The sequence below is a fragment of the Vulpes vulpes genome, chromosome 6 (assembly GCF_048418805.1).
Source record: "Vulpes vulpes isolate BD-2025 chromosome 6, VulVul3, whole genome shotgun sequence".
Lineage (NCBI taxonomy): Eukaryota > Metazoa > Chordata > Mammalia > Carnivora > Canidae > Vulpes > Vulpes vulpes.
The window spans coordinates 128,950,481-128,968,661 of record NC_132785.1 but is presented as its reverse complement, the minus strand read 5'-3'; the positions used below and the strand labels follow the sequence as shown (position 1 = coordinate 128,968,661).

The window sequence follows — 18,181 nt, the reverse complement described above, 5'->3', positions numbered from 1 at the left end:
TCAGCTGGGAGGTTGAGAAGGAGGAAGACAAACACCCTTCAGGAAGAGCCGTGGCCCAGCGACTTGGGTGGCAGGAAACCTCAGGAACCACCACCAGGGTCACAGCGACCACAGGACCCAGGCAGCAGGCAGGGAAAGTGGACTGGCTGCAGAAAGTCGCGTCGGCTGAGGCCCACCCATGCATGTTGGGGCCTGCCCCCCGCCCTGCCACCCCACGCTGGCCACCTTCTATTCCCATCCTGTGCCTGGGGTTTTCTCTGCCTGGAGGGGGTCCCATAGCTGCTTCCTTTCCGCTCATGTCTCGGCCACAGCCTCCCCCCATCCCGCCCATCACATTGCTGGGTCTGCTTTCCTCGAAGCCCTTCCCACTCTTCAAAATTCTCTCTACTCCTCTGTGTCCTGGTCTGTGGTCTGTCCCTGGACTAGAGTGGGTGCTCAGGTGTCCATCTCGGGCTCACTGCTGTACCCTCGGTACCCAGAGCACTGCTGGTACATAGCAGGTATTCAGCAGCTTTGGGTTGGCTGAATGAATGGATCTCCATAATTTTTTTAACTGATCACATGGACATTATTTATGGATTTTTCTAGGGTGGAAGTTCAAGTTTTCATTATTTAATTGCAGGAAAGTGATAATGACTACTACTGTACCTGTGACTGCATCTGTCAGAGTCCCAGCAGGGGCACATGAAAGCAGGGAAATAAATGAGCATAAAAAGTGGCCTATTTGTCAAGGTGTGGGCAGGGGCTGGGGCCACTCGGGAAGTGTGGGCAAGCTCCCAGGGCTGGCAGTGGTAGGGAGCTGATAGTACCTCTGGGTTCTCTAGAGGCAGCAGGAAGGAGGGCTGGCTGGAACTTGGGGACAGGAGGGCGGCCCCAGGCAGGCTGTGACTGTGGCAACAGGGAAGGGGGAAGGGGAACAGATCGCCCTCTGACTCTGCCCTGAGTCCCCATCCTACAGGTGCAGCCCCTTTGGGGCACAAAAGCAGGCAGAGAAGGGCAGAGCACCTCTGGAGAGGCAGAGTCACACCACCCATACCCATGCCCTTCAGCATCCACCCTGATCCTATGGGGGAAATGTGTCCTCCATTGATCATCCTGGGTGATGTGCCATCCTGAGCCTAAGATGCTTTCCTAAAAGGGGGGGAGGGTGAAGATGGGCAAGCATGAGGCCGGCTTGCAGCAGCACCTGCTTCCAGGCACGCTCTCCAACCATCCACCCACGTCCTGCCCTCTCTGAGCGCTCCTCAGCAGCACTGTTTTTTAGTATTGGTGGGGTGCCCCAAACTTTTGTTCCTTCAGGACCCAAGTCCTTTATGGGCCTGTCATGAATGACCCCCTTTCCCTATCCCAGTAAGAGCCCTGCATCAGCTCAGTGAAACCTCTGCGCTCCGGACCCTGGTCCAGTGCATAGAACCAATTCACATCCCCACATGAACCCGGCTTGGGTTCACTATCCCAGGCTGACAGTGACCGCTCCCCTGCCTGCTGGTTCTGTGGTGTGAGGAACCAGACACAGCCGGTGGGGGGAGGGGGCAGCCCAGCCTTAATTCACTGGAAGCATGACTTTCCTGATGAGGGCATTCCTCTCTTGGACACCAGCCCAAGGTCACAGGAAGGAAAGCAAAAATTCCTCCAGTGTGTTATTTGGTGTTAGAGTGAGAGGGACACTCCCACCTCCACTGCGCGGTTCCTGGACCCATGCATTTGGGCTGTGGAGGGATGGCACTATATATTGCCTTGTGGGGCGAAGCACACACCACGGTCTGGACAGCAGTTTAACCTTGCAGGGTGTTGGCCGTCATCCAGCACCATGGCTAGTCTTCTGCAGACCATTCTATCGTTCTCCAAAGCCAGCTCCTTTGGGGTGTTGGGGGCACATGGTAAGTCCAGGGAATTTCATGGGCATGGGCGGTCTGTCTGCCCTACTTCCTTCACCATAAAATGAAGCCTTCAGTCTAAGGTGGTGTTGCTTGAGTTGTCATGGTGATAGATAAATAAAATATTCTCCAAGTCTACAAATGGTGGCTCCAGAAGAAGTTATGTGGCTGGAAAGGCAAGTCCTGACCTGAAATATTCAAGGGCAAACCACTGCCCTTTTCTTGATGGAAGGGGTCCAATGTCATCAACCTGGCTTCTAGGCAACTGCCCAGTCCCCCTGTGGAGTGGCACCATATTAGGAGCTCACTGACTGTGGGGCCCTAATGTTGACAAGGTGGGCACTCAGCTGTGATGGAAGCCAAGTCAGCCTTGGTGAGGGAAGTCCATGTGGCTGAGCCCCTGCATAGCCTCCATCCTTGCCTCCATGGTCAGTTGTACATGAGCCGGTGGAGAAAGCCCTGGGATGGGGGAGGAAAGAGGCTGATATCTTCAGGTTACCTTGTCCACTTGACCCACGAGAGCCTCCTCCACAGTCGATGCTCTTTGGTGAGCATTCTGTGCCCATCCTGAGAGATCCACCCACTTGCATTTCCCCTATATCTCCTAGAAAAAGTATATATTTTCCAAGTCTGATTGGCAGGCCAACCCATTAGCCACTACCTGTGGGTCAACATAGAAGTTTTGCCTTCTGGGAGAATTTGTCTTCACCACTGCCTTTCAGGGCTTCTCCTGAGTGTGTCTGTAAAGCAGCAGCCATCCTCCTCTGGCTAGACCCAGTTATCTCTGCTGGGTATAGAATTCTAGGCTGGCAGTTATTTTTTTCTTTCAGCACTTTTAAAGATGTTGTTCCAAGGTGTTCTCATTTACATAATTTCCTATAAGAAACTTGATGTATCTGGAGCACCAGGGTGGTGCAGTTGGTTGGGCATCTGAGTCTTGGTTTCTGCTTGGGTTGTAATCTCAGGGTCCAGAGATCAAGCCCGGATTCAGGCTCTGCCCTAAGCATGGAGTCTGCTTGAGTTTCTCTCTCCCTTTCCTCTCTCAATGTCTCTCTCATAAATAAATAAATCTAAAAAAAAAAAAAAAAAGGATATATGATATCTTTATTTTGTTCTGCTCTAATGTGCCTCCCCCCCTTTTGAAAATAACTGGTTTTGAGGAATTCAATTATGATGTGGCCTTAGTTTTTTCCTCCTGTTCCTTGTACTTGGAGTTCACTGAAATTCTTGATTTGTGGGTTTATAGTTTTCAAGTTGTTATTTTAAGCTGTTATTTTTTTGAAATATTTTTTCTGTCCCTCCCCCTACTTGTTCTGCCCCTTCAGGACTCCAATTATCCATATATTGGGCCACTTGATACTGTCTCACAGTTTCACTCATGCTGTTTGTTTTTCTGGGTTCTTTTTTTCTGTTTTATTTTATTTTATTATTTTTTTAAAGATTTATTTATTTAGTCATGAGAGAGAGAGAGAGAGAGAGAGAGAGAGAGAGAGAGAGGCAGAGACACAGGAGGAGGGAGAAGCATGCTCCATGCCGGGAGCCTGACGTGGGACTCGATCCTGGGACTCCAGGATTGCACCCTGGGCCAAAGGCAGGCACTAAATTGCTGAGCCACCCAGGGATCCCCTTTGTTTTATTTTAAATAAGTTCTACTGCTATACCTTCAAACTCCAAAATCTTTTCCTATGTAATATCTAATCTGCCATTAATCCCATAATGTATGTTTTCAAGAAATTGTAGCTTTCATCCCTAGAAGTTCCATTAAGGTTTTAAAAAATATCTTAAAAATTCTACTAACTTTTTAAATATATGGAATATGGTTATATTTTAATGTCCTCCTCTGCTAATCCTAACATCTGTGTAAGTTCTGGGTTCGTTTCTTTAACTGATTATTCTCCTCACTATAGGATGTATTTTCCTGATTGTTTGAATGCCTGGTCATCTTTGATTAGATGCCAGATAGTGTGATTTTATCTATTTGGGTGCTGGATATTTTTGTGTTTCCACAGAATTTCTTGAGCTTTGTTCTGGGATGTGGTTAAAACCACATCAAAGCACTTTGACATTTTGGGGTTTTGTTTTTATGATGTTAGGCAGATCTGGAGCAGCGCTCAATCTAGAACTAATTTCCATTTCCAAGGTACAATCTTCTCAAGAATTTTACCCAATGCTAGTGAATTATGAGGTTTTCTAGTCTGGCTGGTGGAAAACATTATTCTCAACCTGTGTGAATACTAGGCACTGTTTTCTCTAATCTTGAATGGTTCTTTCTTTAGCCTTAGGAAATTCCCCCACACAAATGCTCGTTGCTACACTGCTGGATACTCACTCAAAGGGGGGCCTCTGCAATCTTCAGGGTTCTTTCTCTGTGAAAGGTTTAGGTTTAGATGGGGTGACAGGCAGAGAAACACAAGAGCTGTCCACCAAAGGAACAATGACCTGTCTGGTGCAATATGTTTATGTAATAAACTTATCAGAACAGTAAACTGAAATTTTGAGGGGCATCAAAAGACAGCAAATGTAGAATTCCAAAGTGAGGTGTAAGATGACCATATGAGGTCAGCGGAAATGCATGGAAACCTGTCCTACACCCTGGTATAAAAGATGGGAGTATTGGAGAAATGTGGTCCCACTGGGGCATGGAGCATGGCGCACACCTTTCTTTACCTGAAACCTAGACAGGTGGCTTCTCAGAAATTCCTCAGAGAACTTTAGATGTGGCTCTCCAGGGGTGCCTGGGTGGTTGTCAATTAAGCATCCAACTCTTGATTTTGGCTCACGTCATGATCTCAGGGTCCTGAGATTGAGCCTCACGTTGGGCTCTGCACTGGGCATGGAGCTTGGTTGGGATTCTCTTCCTCTCTCTCTGCCTCTCTGTGCTCCCCTCCATCCCTACTCACCCAGCATGCTTGGGCTCTTTCTCTCTCTCAAAAAAAAAAAAAAAAAAAAAAGAGGTGGCATCCATTTGAGGGCATGGACTGGGGCTGGACTCCCAGCCGGGAAAGGAGGGTGCATGAGCTGCTTTGGAGGTAAAGTGGAGGGTGTGCTGCCATGTTGGGACCTGCCTGTTCCTGAGCATTTGTCAGAGCAAGAGATGCAAGAGTGTTTCCTTTGGACAGATGAAACAGGGATGGGTCATCTCAGGTCCTGTCTAGTGGTTTCCATAGAGGGGCGGAGGGTCCCCTGCAGCCAACAGGTAAACACGCACCCAGAAAAGTGACATATTGCTCAGGAGAGGGAGCAGCAGGAGCCTGTGAATATCCCTGGGGTGCAAGAGGGTCAACTTATACTCTGCCAGACCAGAGGGGAGACTGTAGCCTCCTTCCTACCTGGTAGTAGCCCCAGGTGGGGTGGAAGCAGGGCCAGACTAGCCGAGGCTCAGGAAGGAGCAATGAAGGAGCCAAGTACAGCCAGTTCCCAGTGCTTATCTCATGCCCCCCAAGCTGGGTGCTAGGGGGAGGTGTTAAATCAAGTTCCAAGGTGTCACTCTGCAGGCCTGGGCATTCTGATTTCTGAACCAAGACACTTCAGCTTGAATTACTGTAAGCTGTGCATTCTAGAGCGTTGGGCATAATGCTCTGCTGCACAGACCAGAAGCCCACTGGAGCCCAAGTAGAAGTTTATTGTAAGGATACCGCTATGGATTGAACGTTTGTGTCTCCAAAACTCATATGCTGACATCCTAACTCCCAATGTGATATATTAGGAGGTGGGGCCTTAGGGGGGCGATTAGGTCCTGAGGGTTGAGCAGTATTACCTGTAGAAGGGCAAAGAACGACCTCTTTCCACCACATGAGAATGCAGCAAGACAGCCCTCTATAAACAGGATTGGGGCACTCACTCAGAGCATGACTGTGCTGGCACCCTGATCTTGGACTTCTAGCCTCCAGAACAATGAGAAATAAATTTGTTTATAAGCCACTATGTGTATAGAGTTTTGTTATAGCAGCCTGAGTGATTAAGACATATACAGAGGAACATGATGGATGCCTGAAGACACTGGGATTTCCTGGTCTGGGGGACCCAAGACCACTCAATCTATCTGCTATTCAGAGTCCCTAATTTCTGAAATAGTAATGCACACCAGCTACCAACGTGTAAACAATTACCAGGAGCCAGGCACTGTTTAAATTGCTCAGTGGGTGCTCCCTCATCTAGTCCTTTCAGAAACTCACTGAAATACAGAGTAGGGCTTACAGTTATTCTCTCTTTACCCCTAAGGCTGAGACACAGAAAGATTAAAAGAGTAGTGGGCAAGACCCGTCAGTACCTATGGTGCCAAGTACTGAGGGAAGACTATAGGGTAAACTGGGACCTGACTCAGCACAGGGAGTTAGGCAAGGCTGCCCCGAAGGGCAACGCTCTAACAACTCTGGGTTGAACAGACAAAATGAAGGTGGTCAGGGAGGGGCAGCCAAGGTGGTCTTGGCAAGTGCTAAGGCCGAGGCAGGAGGGAGCAGAAACAGTTGAGGGGCAGCAAGAACATCACTGAGACTTGAGTCAGAGACTAGAGTAAGACCAGGGCTGCAGGGTGGAGCCGGGCCTGCGGGGCCTGCTGGGTCTGGAGACCAGAGAAGTACTGTCCAAGCGGGGGGCACTGCGGGAAGTGGGCATTGCTATACTTCCAACTGGGACGAAGAACGAGGACCATCCCAGGCAAATCCCGGCATCTCGTCACCCTACTCAAAAGCCAAGATAAAAGAACTTGGCCTTTATCCTAAAACCAGTGAGAAATCTCAGGTTTTGAGCCAGGTGGGCTGCTCAGTGCCACCTCTTCTCTTTTAAAGTTGAGGCATCCTACATACAAAGTGCACAAACATTCGGAGTACAGCTTGATTAAAATACAGATGTACAGATCCGTGTTGCAGACGGGTCTGGTCAACATACACAATGTTCCTAGGGGAGTAGTTTGAAGAACGCTGCTTACACGCACCCCTGCAAAGCTACCACCTGATAAAATGATCCAACACTTGCAGCAGCCAGGGAGCCCGTCTTCCACCGTCTACCTGCTCTGCCCCCCGCCCCTCCCCGGGGTCAGGCTTCCCACGGCCCTGCACCTTCCCTCCCAGCTCCCAGCCACCCCCGTGGGCTCAGTGACACCCACGAGGTGCGGGCGGGCCCTGCTCTCCAAGGGTCTGTTTGGGTGAGGGTGCTCTGCTCTCCACCCCCCCCCCCCCCCCATAAACCAGCAATCTCCCTGAAGCAGTGGATCTCCAGGCAGACCCGGCCTGGACACAGCCTACCAAAGGCCCACCCAGAGCGGAACCTGAAGAAGCCGCGGGGGGTGGGGGGCACCTCGAATTGACGAGGGGCCGGGCGGCCCGTGGGTCGCCGCTCTGCAGCGGGCTGCGCCCAGTCGGGCTCCGGCCCCCTGCGCTTCCGGGAGGCCTCCGCTTCCCAAGGCTGCTACGAGCTCGGACGCGCCCTGCGTTTAGGCCCGCGGGTCCCTCGGGCTCCCCCGCGGGTGCGCGTGCGCCCACGCGGGGCCCGCACCCCCGGGGCTGGTCCGCTCAGCGCGGGCGCACGCCGCCCGGGCGCCCTCTGCGCAGGCGCGGGCGCGCAATCTCGGCGGCGCACTGGCCGCGCGCTCGCCCCGCCCCCTTCTCCTGGCCTTCCCAGCATCCCGGACGCCCTACGGCAAGCGGCGAGGTCCCGTCCCCCCGGGAGCCGGGAGCCGGGAGCGCAGAGGGCGGGGCGCCGCGCTGAGGTCAGCGCGACGGCGGCCGGCCCCGCCGTGGTTGGCTGCGCCCGCGCTGGCCGCGCCCTGGTTGGCTGCGGGCCGCGGGGCTGGGCCGCCGGGTCGGGGCTGGGGTCGGGGCTCGGGCGCCGGCCGGGCTTGCGCTGCGCTCGGCTCCGCGCCGCTCCAGGTCCGCGGCGGGCGGTGAAGGCGGGGAGGGCGCGGCCGCGGGCGGGGCTGAAGGGCGCGCGGCGGGCGGCGGCGCGAGGCGAGGCGAGGCGAGGGCGGGCTGCGCCGGGCGGGGCGGGCGGCGGCGCCGAGGGGAGGAGACCGGCCCATGGACCCGCGGGGCCCGGCGCCCCAGACGCTGCGCCGCCGGGACCGAGCCCAAGATGTCGGCCTAGGCCGGGGCGCGACGACGCGGACGGGGCGGCGACGAGGCGCCGCAGCTGCTGGGGCTCGCGGCCGCCGGGCCCCCGAGGGCTCGCCCTGACGGCCTGGCCGAGCGGGCGGCGAGAGTCCGGCGCGTTGGGAGCGGGCCGCGCGGCACCATGTCGGCCAAGGTGCGGCTCAAGAAGCTGGAGCAGCTGCTCCTGGACGGGCCCTGGCGCAACGAGAGCGCCCTGAGCGTGGAGACGCTGCTCGACGTGCTCGTCTGCCTGTACACCGAGTGCAGCCACTCGGCCCTGCGGCGCGACAAGTATGTGGCCGAGTTCCTCGAGTGGGGTAAGTGCGCGCGGGCCGGCCTGCCCCCCGGCCCCCGGCCCTCTCCCCGGCCCGCTCTCCGCCTTCCGCGCCTCCTGCCTCGCCGGCACCCCACACCGCCGCCCCCTCCCCTCCCCGCCCCGCCGGGCCGCTCCTCGCGCCCTCGTCCCTTGGACGCTCGGGGTCCCTCCCTGCCCTCCTCCTTGGCCCTGGCGCACCCGCGCTCGGCCGGCCCGCCCCCTCATCCTGCCCCTGGGAGCCACATCCTTCGTTCCCACCCCCACTCGCTCCCCGCCGCCGGCCAGCGCCCGGGCCGCTTCCTAGATCCACCCTCCGAGTCTGGATATCATTTCCTGCAGCACTCCCCGGGAAATCCGCCCCCACCCCCGCCCCGGCTCTGGGGTCCAGAGTCAGCGTCCAGCCCCCCCCCCCCCGCCCCCGCACACGCCTTGCTGGCGGGTGGAGGCAGCCGCGTGCGATTTTTACATCCGCGTGTCCACCTCCCCGTGGGGGCCCCCCCATCTGCGTGTGCGTTTCCGGGGAGCCCAGTTCTATCGGCCCCTCCTAGGTGACAGCCTGCTCCATCCCGTTAATGTCCAGGGCTTGAACACCCTTTACCGTAGCAGCTCCAAGGGAGTTTTCAGGTTAACAGCCTTATTTTGCAAGAGCAGATCGATTCTTTTCATTGTAATCGCACTGGACTTGGAATAGGTTTGGGGGCAGCTGGAACTGACAGTATACGGGAATCGTTGAAAAACTTCGTTCATCTGATCTTTGCATGCCCTCCCTAGTTTATCCAAGGATCCGTAGCGCTGTAATCATTGATCAGCCAACCTATTTTGTTTTATTAGGACAAAAGTTTGATTAAGCCATTTTATGATCCTTAGAATCTCGAAGATCGCTACAGGTGCAAAGTGAAAGCCTTTCGCTTCATCTCTAACTAACATGGGCATCTTGTCAAGATCCTCAGGCTCACCTGTAAGGACCTAGTAGGCACATGGAGTCTTCTGTTCAGGCCAAACCTATCCTTGAGTCACTTGCGTCATTGGGCTGGGACTGTGCAGTTTGAACCAGTAATTTCTGCTCTTTGGGGCTGATAAAGGTGATATTTACAATGAAGAAACAAATGTATTCTGAAGTGAGGCCTCTTACTCTGCCAAAATGGTAACTGGAATTTGAGGATTTGTTTACTAATTAAAATTTAAGTTGAGGTATTCTTTACAGGGTTTGTTTTTGCTTTTTAGCGAAATGATGTTTTGTGAGAACCGTAGTAGAAAGGAGCCCCAGGACAGCCCCATCATGCTTTATTTCAATGGAGACCACTGCTCTTGGCTATATACAAACAATATCAGTAAAACGAGTGTTCGTTCACTTTCTGGGATCTTTTATTAGTGATGCGATTTTCAACCAAATAACTCATTTTCATAGTTGCTTTGAAAATGAGGTCTTTGGCGCTTGTTGCATCTGAACCTTCTGAATATTGTATTTGCCTCTTCTTAGCATTTGCTGTCGAAATCCAGACAGTTCCACAATCAGGTTCAACTTGGAGCACGCTTTGTGCGTGCATAGCAGTGTGATGGAAAGGTGAAGCGGAGGGAGGGTTGTTGGAGTGGCGAGGTGTGGTCCAACTGGCTGGCTTCGGGGGTGAAGTCAGATCTGGACACCCTGTACATGGGTGGTTCTTATGTAGCCCCTTAACCACCCGACCGGACCGGCCATGCTGTGAACTGGCTGGCTTCACTGGAGCCAGCTCTTCTCAGCATGTGCGGAGGTCTTATTGTATGAGATTTGACCTTTCCAAATTGAAACAGAAGCTGTGTGCTATAATTTAGAAATACTTTTGAAATTGTATTCTGTTTTTTTGTAAATTATCACAGATGAATTACATTGGCCTAACAATTCAATATGCATAGAAGTATAAACCTTAAGTTGCAGAGAAGAAAAATGGATCAAGATTTAAAGTGGCATTTTAATGAAATATTAATGCTACTTCTAAATACTACTAATAAAATATGAAGTAGTATTTAATGTACACCATTATAACTCTGCAAGGGGTGTGTTACTAATGAAGATATGTGTACAGTCATTATTTAGTATTACTTAGAATGGCTACGTGTTACAACCAGAAGGTGAAGGGTGGTCTGTCAAGTGGAATTGTGGAGCATTGTCAGGTGCCCTGACTTCCATGTGGAATTACTTCTGCTCTGGAAATGAAGATACAAGCTATCAGCCTAGGGGTTGCTGAATTTTGGATTCACACTCTGCATAGTGTTTGAAACCTCCAAAATGTGGAGTTCTGTCTTACAGAGGGCCAACTTCTCCCTACTTTCCATTAGACACTAGGTGTCTAGGGACAATTAGGTAGAAATCTTGAAGCTTGATGGAGAAATATAACCTATTCGGTTCAGATTTTGAGACTTACTGAGGAGTCTTTGAGAAAATTTGGAAAGTATAGGTAATAAAGTTTTTAAGTATTTTTTTTTTTTACTTTTTAAAATTTATTATAACAACAGGTGATAATTAATTTTAAAATTATTTTCAGAGGTAGAATTTCGTGATTCAGCAGTTGCATATAATACTCAGTACTCATCACATCATATGACCTTCATGCCCATCACCCTCTTACCCCTTCCCTCTACCCCCTACCCTTCCAGCAACCCTCAGTTTGTTTCCTATGATTGAGTCTCTCATGGTTTGCCTCCTTCTTTGTTGCCTTCATCTTATTTGTCCCTCCCTTCCCCTGTGTTCATCTACTTTGGTTCTTAAATTCCACATATGAGTGAAATCATATGGTATTTGTCTTTCTCTGAAGTTTTATTTTAACTTCAGTTTTTTAGAGAGAGTATGCAGGGTGGGTGTGGGTGGAGAGGGAGAGAGAACCTCAAGCAAGGCTCCACATCCAGTGTGGACCCCAACAGGGGCTCGATCTCACGACCCTGAGATCATGACCTCAGCTGAAATCAAGAGTCAGATGCTTAACTGACTGGGCCCCCCAGGCTCCCCAAGTTTTTAACTTTTAAAAGAAGACTTTCTGGCTCTTAATTCCTTATTGCCACAGTGGTTTCATGGGACAAGAGTCGTCATAGCCTTCACTGTAGGTCTTTAATTTTCCCTTGGTTATGTTTATAGTTTCATTAGTTTCCTCTGTGAGATCTTGGACTTTAATTAAAAGTTGAAAATACCCTGTTTTGCATCTGTTTCCTTAAGCTGTATTTTAATGCAAATTTGATCCTATTTGAAGTAGAACATATGAAGCACTTTGAAATTTCTACAATAGCAGCAAATACAAGTAAATGAGATGAATTTGCTATCTCTGTGTTACATAAAAATACTTCTCATGTGTTAAATATTTTTTTTTCATGGCTTAAATATAATGGCTTGTATTAAAGTTGGATGTAGCTGATGTTTGAAGTCCTAGCCTATTGGCATTGGGTAGACCACAGTGGCTCTGTGCTCTGGCCCCTGCATGGCCTGCAGACCAGGTGGGAAGCCTAGAGCTTGCAGCTGTGTAGGCTCGCCTTGTGGGATGTGGACCCCAGTGTGGGTTTCCCAATTTGCAGACAAGGGCACCTTCCTTTACCTTGCCACTGTACTACTTCTATAAGAAACGGAATTAATTCTCTCTAGCCCTCTTTACTCTTCTCCTTTGTGATTTTTCTTGTGAATGCAGCAGTACCTTCATCCATGTGAATTCCTGTAGCGGTTAGCAGGGAGATCCTCAGCCCAAGGCATGAGTGGGATGAATCTACCCAGTGTAATATGTTGGGGCTTAACTGGTGGTGTTTAACATCTCAAGATACATTTTGTCCTTAATGGGTCCTCCAGATAGAATGTTTATGTAACACGGGAATGCCTTCAACAGGTCTTTTGAATAACACCTAAATTTAAGAGTAATAGGGGGAATGGATAATAAAAGTTAAGTTAATGTAATTTAGACTTGTAAGTAGCTCTTCAGAATGCATGGTGATAATGACTACATGGCATGTGATGGGACGGTTGAAACCACTAAACCTTAACAAGCCAGCCTTACCTTTTCTCTCCTAAAACCTTGTCTATTGACAATTGGGTTTTGAAGTGAACATCAGAGTCACTTCGTGTGTGACACACTTAGTGTGTTAAATCTCGATTTTAAATAACTAGAGTTGGAATTGGAGTGAATTGTCCTCAGATGAGATACCACTGTGTGAGCCACTTGAGAAGGTTTATGATGTGCAGCAGATTACTCTCCAGGCACGCTACTCATGTGCGCCTGAGGTAAAATAATCAAAATATGACAGGATTGATAGAGGTGCCTCCTCTTGTCTTTGCCCTGCCTCTTGTTGCAGAGCCTTGTGCCCTTAGAAATGTCCTGTCTGTGCTGACGTCTGTGATGCTGGATAAACACATGAGCAAACAGGACTGTTAATTCCAAACTATATTAAGTACGGTGAAACTATTGGGTGCTTTTCTTGGTAAAGAGACAAAAAGTATTTTTTTGAGACTAATAAAGTAGGAGGATCTTTCTGGAAGGAACCAAATAAGAGATTTTTACCATTTTTCTTTAATCAAAAAGGAGATAAAATTAAGGGAAATTTTAAAGGAGTTCTTGAGAAAACCCATGAAAACCCTGTAATCACATCACCCTAACTGGTCCCCATTAAGATAACACCTTTTAGTCCCTGTCCCAAGTTTAAGTTTGGTTCTTAGCTTCTTAGAATGATCCAGAATGACAGTGTATTAGGGTTACCTTAAATTTGTGTGAAAAGCTCACACAAATGTTCTCTTACTAAGGAAAACAGATGAGAGGAAAAGAACACTTTCCTTAGATTTAAAATCAGAAGTGTTTTGACAGTCTGAACTACCTGCATGCATATGGACTTAAAAATATACCAGAGGCAACTATACATTTTTTTAAAGATTTTATTATTTGAGAGAGTGAGAGAGCACAAGCAGGGGGAGCAGCAAAAGGAGAGGGAGAAGCAGACTCCCCGCTGAGCAGGGAGCCTGACGCAGGGCTCGATCCCAGGACCCTGGGAACATGACCTGAGTGAGCCAAAGGCAGATGCTCAACCAACTGAGCCACCCAGGTGCCTCCAGAGACAACTATTTTTTAAAGACAAATAGATACTAACTATGAAATAAAGGTCATACTTTATCTGTGTTGTACATTAGGTTTTTGGTCATTTTCATTGACTGGTAGGTAACTGGCAACAAAATTGTTTTTAGATTAAAACTTTGCAAAAAGGATCAGTTATATAATAGGAGAACCTTGGGTTTTGCTGTCTTTGGGAAAGAATTAGAAATTTAGAGAGAAATTTGAATTGGATCGTATGTCAGTCCTGTTCTGTCCTTTTATTAGAGCTACTTTGGAGACATAATGGAACTTGAAGGTGCCTCCTAATGTTACTGGGGTGGCATTGATTTCTCTAGCCTCCGCAATCACAGAGGCATAGGTTGGACCACTGTTAGGAATTGGAGCGGCCACGTGCTCTGCCCTCCTACCCCATCCCTGCTCTCCCTTGGGGAAACTGGGCTCGGGACATTTTCCTGATCATTTTGGAATCAGCAGCCTTTTAGGGGGTCAGCCTGGGACTACCTGGCAGGTGCTAGCTTTGAAATATCTGTTTCACTGTAGCCTTTTCCTTCCATTCCCATCATTGCTGGCCTAGCTGAAGCTCTCAAGCTGGCAGACCTGAATGAATGCTTTTCTCACTTTAAGATTTAAATGCCTCTGCCAGTCAGCCTTAAACACTGCTGTTCTTTTTATCTCTCTCTCTTTCAAATACTTTATATTATATTGCCTTTAATAAATTAGGTCAAACTGACCTAAAAGACCCATGTCATCTTAGTTTTAGGAGTTGAAATTAACCACACTTCTTCCCATATCCTGTGATTTTTCTCAAGTAATATCTTACCTTTATTAAAATAATGCATCTACTTGATAACTGAGTTTCTTTTTTTTTTAAGATTTTATTTATTTATTCATGAGAGACACATAATGAGAGAGAGAGAGACAGAGGGAGAAGCAGGCTCCATGCAGGGAGCCCGACGTGGGACTCAGTCCCGGGACTCCAGGAGCTGAAGGCAGGCGCTAAACTGCTGAGCCACACAGGCGTCCCGATAACTCTGAGTTTTAACTTTCATAAGCAGCCACGTCTAACCCCTCTGTTTCTTTTGATAGTCATCTGTCTCAGGATCGCATTCAGCTGCCAGTAACAGAACCAACTAATAGCAACTTACCCAAAATCAGGGTGATTTCTGTCACGTGGAATTGGGATGTGGGCAGGGCAGGGCTCGTAAACAGCTCATTCCAAGAAGTCTTCAGGGACCTGGGCCCTTTCCTGCTCTCAGTCCAGCATCTGATGGTGGCTGTCCCCGCTGCATTCCAGGCAGCAGGGTGAAAGTGTTGTATTACCGTGGAAGAAGGGAAGAATCTGGGATGTTGTGGTTATTTTAGCAGTTCTTGACTCGAATTCCATGTTTCTATAAAGCAGCATGTAGTACTGCTGATTTCTGATTTTTCTGCTTTAGACTTTATCTGTTGACTTCGTCCTGTGGAAGAGAAGGTTATAGAAGGTTATAGAATCTTCTCTGCCCACCTGTACTCTCTCTCCCTTTTTCCAAATATGGTTATATAATAATTTTTGTTTATATTGGTAGTGTTTATGTTATCAGTAGGTAAATATCTTAAGCCACATAGGATGCAGTTAGTTCCTGTCTTTATTGAGATAGGGGATTATTTCTGTGTTTATTAGAATGAGTTATGTTTTCTTCCCTCTAGCTTGGATGCCAGTGTACAGTGCTAAGTACAGTTCCAGGGTTGTAGCTAGAACAGGTCAGCACTGTAACGTGCCTTGCCACACACACTGCCCAGCTTGTCAGCTTCCACCCCTTGAAGCCTTTTGTTTTCCTATTTCCATTGAAGCTATTTGTGCTCTAGATCTAGTGCTTAGCAGTATTCCTAGAATATCTCTCCATTCCTTGTGGGAATTTTTTTTAGTGTTTCTCAGTTGAATTCCCTTTTCTGGATTTCATGTCTTTCTCCTTTTGGTAGAGTGTATCTTCTAGTGGCTTCCTGAAAAAGGGTTCATTGGAGATAAATCTTGAGTGACAGTCTGCCTGGGTCCTGAATTATAGGTTAGAAGTAATTTTTCCTCAGAAGTTTGACAGCATTATTCCATTACTGTCCACTTTCCATTGTTGGTAATGAGCAGTCGGACAAGACTGTGTGACTTGTCTTCCCTGGGAACTCTCAGCGTCTTCTGTCTACCTCCAGCATTCTTTGGTAGGTTTTTCTGTTGGGGACCCTGGGTCCTTCAGTTCTGGAACTTTTTTTTTTAAAGATTTTTATTTATTCATGAGAGATAGAGACAGAGAGGCAGAGACACAGGCAGAGGGAGAGGCAGGCTCCATGCAGGGAGCCCGATGCGGGACTCGATCCTAGGACCCTGGGATCATGCCCTGAGAAAAGGCAGACACCCAACTGCTGAGCCACTCAGGCATCCCTCTGGAACCTTTCCATATTGTCTCTTATCTCTTCCCTGGTTTCTCCATTGTAGCCTTATTGATCTCCTATTCTTCAGATGTTGGACCTTCTGGAGTGTTCTGCTAATTTCCTTTTCCTACTTTTTCTTTATCTGCTTCTTCTGACTTTTCTGGAAGAAGTCCTCAACTGTGTCTTCTGGTCCTTACATTGCATTATTATTTCTGCTGTTACATCTTTCATTACTAAGTGTTTTTATTCTCAGCATTCATTTTTATAACATATTGGTTTCATGAAGACAATATACTTTTTTAAAAAAGGGCTTTATTTGAAAGAGAATGAACATGCACACAAGCTGGGGGGAGGGGCAGAGGGAGAAGCAAACTCTCTGCTGAGCAGGGAGCCCCATGTGGGGCTCGATCTCAGGACCCCAAGATCACCACTGACTGAACCACCCAGGCACCCTGGCAATGCACTTTTTCTTTTTTTTTAAGGTTTATTTATTTATGATAGAGAGAGAGAGAGAAAGAGGCAGAGACACAGGAGGAGGGAGAAGCAGGCTCCATGCCAGGAGCCTGACGTGGGACTTGATCCCGGGACTCCAGGATTGTGCCCTGGGCCAAAGGCAGGCGCCAAACTGCTGAGCCACCCAGGGATCACCCCCTTTTTTTTAAACCAGCAGTGCACTTTTTAAGAGATTATTTTTAATTGATTTATGTGTACACATTTATGTTATGTAGACATTTTCTTTTATTTCCTGTGTCATTGCTCTTCTGAGTCCTTGTTCTCTTTCTTGCTTGGGTATTTGTTATCAGAAGCTTTTCTCCAAGTACCTGCTGATTATTGGCTGTCTCTCCATAATTGTGAGTGGGCTGATTAGACACTCCCCATGTGCATGGACAAACTTTTGAGTGTTGAGTCTCACCATTAGGAAATAGGATGGGGACCTGCCAATTTGAGGAGCAAAGTAATTCTTTCTTTGGGGCTATCAGTTTCCCTAGAGAGGGAAACTGTCTGGGCAATGGGGAGTAGCATGGGATATGCTGGCTTTTTAGGAAGGTCGGATAAGGTAGAGAGTTGGTGGTGGGTGGGGACAGAAGAATTTCTGGGGTGTAGCTGCTGCTTTTATAGATTTGAAGCCCCATTTAGACCCTCCAAGATTCTGAGATCTCTGTACTTCTGATCATTCCCAAGCCGCCTTACCCCTACCTCACACACATTAACTTTTGGTTTTCTAGCTTTGCTAAATTAGTCATCACTTGTCGATTTTCTTTTCCCACTGTGCACAATTATGCTAACATTTCTAGGCTGCTGTCATCTCCTGTTGAATACTCATTCAACAAGTATTTTTTAAGGACTTGAAAAGTACTAGGCACTGCAGTGGTGAACAAAATCCCTGTTCTCCTGGGATTCATGTTATCCTTGAGGCTGTGTCCCTTGGTAATCATAAGCTATCATATTTTAGTAGGGTTTCCAGATGGTGTAAAGCTAAGGCAGGTGTTCTGAAAGGTACCCTAGCTTTCATCGCTGTGTGAAGTCAGAGGGGATAGTTTCTATTTTCTTTGACTTGGATGTATTGGCATTTCTATTCCTATGCTTACTCATTTATTAGAAAGTTTCCCCCATAAGTAGAAGGAAGATGTGGGAATAAGGGAGGGCAAGTTTTTCTCTAGAAACTGCATCCCAGTGGGAGGGAGGAGAGGAAGAGGGGCAAAGGACGTGAAGAAAGGGGAATTACAGGATGGGTGCACTGAAAACAGGACAAGGGGTGCCTGGAAAGTACTTCTTTAGATGGCTGGGGAGTGGCTACTCTAGGGTGGATACAAGGATGAAGCAGGGAGGGATCTCTGGAGACCCACAGTGTGGACATGTTTGCAGTCGGGTGTTGGTGACCCAGGGACCACGTGCATAAGCTTTGATCTTTCTTGAACTGATGTGGAGCTGATTCTGTTTAAGCTCTTAGAATGTAGGAAGGTATCACCAACTATTTATTTGAGGCAGAGAGAGGAGTGTACTTGTGCCTGTGAGTCACAAGATGGGCAGAGGGTTGGAGGGAGAAACAGACTCCCCGCTGAGTAGGACCCCCCAAGATCATAACCTGAGCCTGAGCTGAAGGCAGATTCTTTTTTTCTTTTCTTTTCTTTTTTTTAAAGATTTTATTTATTCTTGAGACACACAGAGAGAGAGAGAGAGAGAGAGAGAGACATAGGCACAGGGAGAAGCAGGCTCCATGCACTGGGAGCCCGACGTGGGATTCGATCCCGGGTCTCCAGGATCGCGCCCTGGGCCAAAGGCAGGCGCCAAACCGCTGCGCGACCCAGGGATCCCTAAATTTATTTTTAAAACTTGTATACTATTTCTTTTTATTTTTTTATTTATTTTTTATTTTTTTTTATTTTTTTTTTACTATTTCTAATTGGAAATAGTATTTTAAATTTATTTTTTAGTTTAATTTTTTTT

The 18,181-nt window shown here is 48.3% G+C and overlaps 1 protein-coding gene and 1 long non-coding RNA gene across 3 annotated transcripts in view; one reads left to right on the top strand and one right to left on the bottom strand.

The window, feature by feature from the left end:
- Positions 1-590: 590 nt before the first annotated feature.
- LOC140599427 (uncharacterized) lies at positions 591-7,374 on the bottom strand. The gene is made up of 2 exons (XR_012002329.1): positions 7,173-7,374; positions 591-2,947 (listed from the first exon to the last, which is right to left on the bottom strand). It is a non-coding gene; the product is annotated as an uncharacterized lncRNA (long non-coding RNA).
- Positions 7,375-7,721: 347 nt separating this feature from the next.
- The window catches only part of CDC42BPB (CDC42 binding protein kinase beta), a 104,537-nt gene continuing 94,077 nt past the window's right edge, over positions 7,722-18,181 (top strand). The window contains exon 1 of one of the 2 annotated variants that reach the window (XM_026012633.2): positions 7,722-8,280. In XM_026012633.2, the coding sequence (XP_025868418.1) occupies positions 8,106-8,280 (175 nt within the window). In that variant the 5' untranslated portion in view covers positions 7,722-8,105. The remainder of the gene's footprint in view (positions 8,281-18,181) is intronic. The other variant, XM_072762379.1, reaches the window with a different exon arrangement.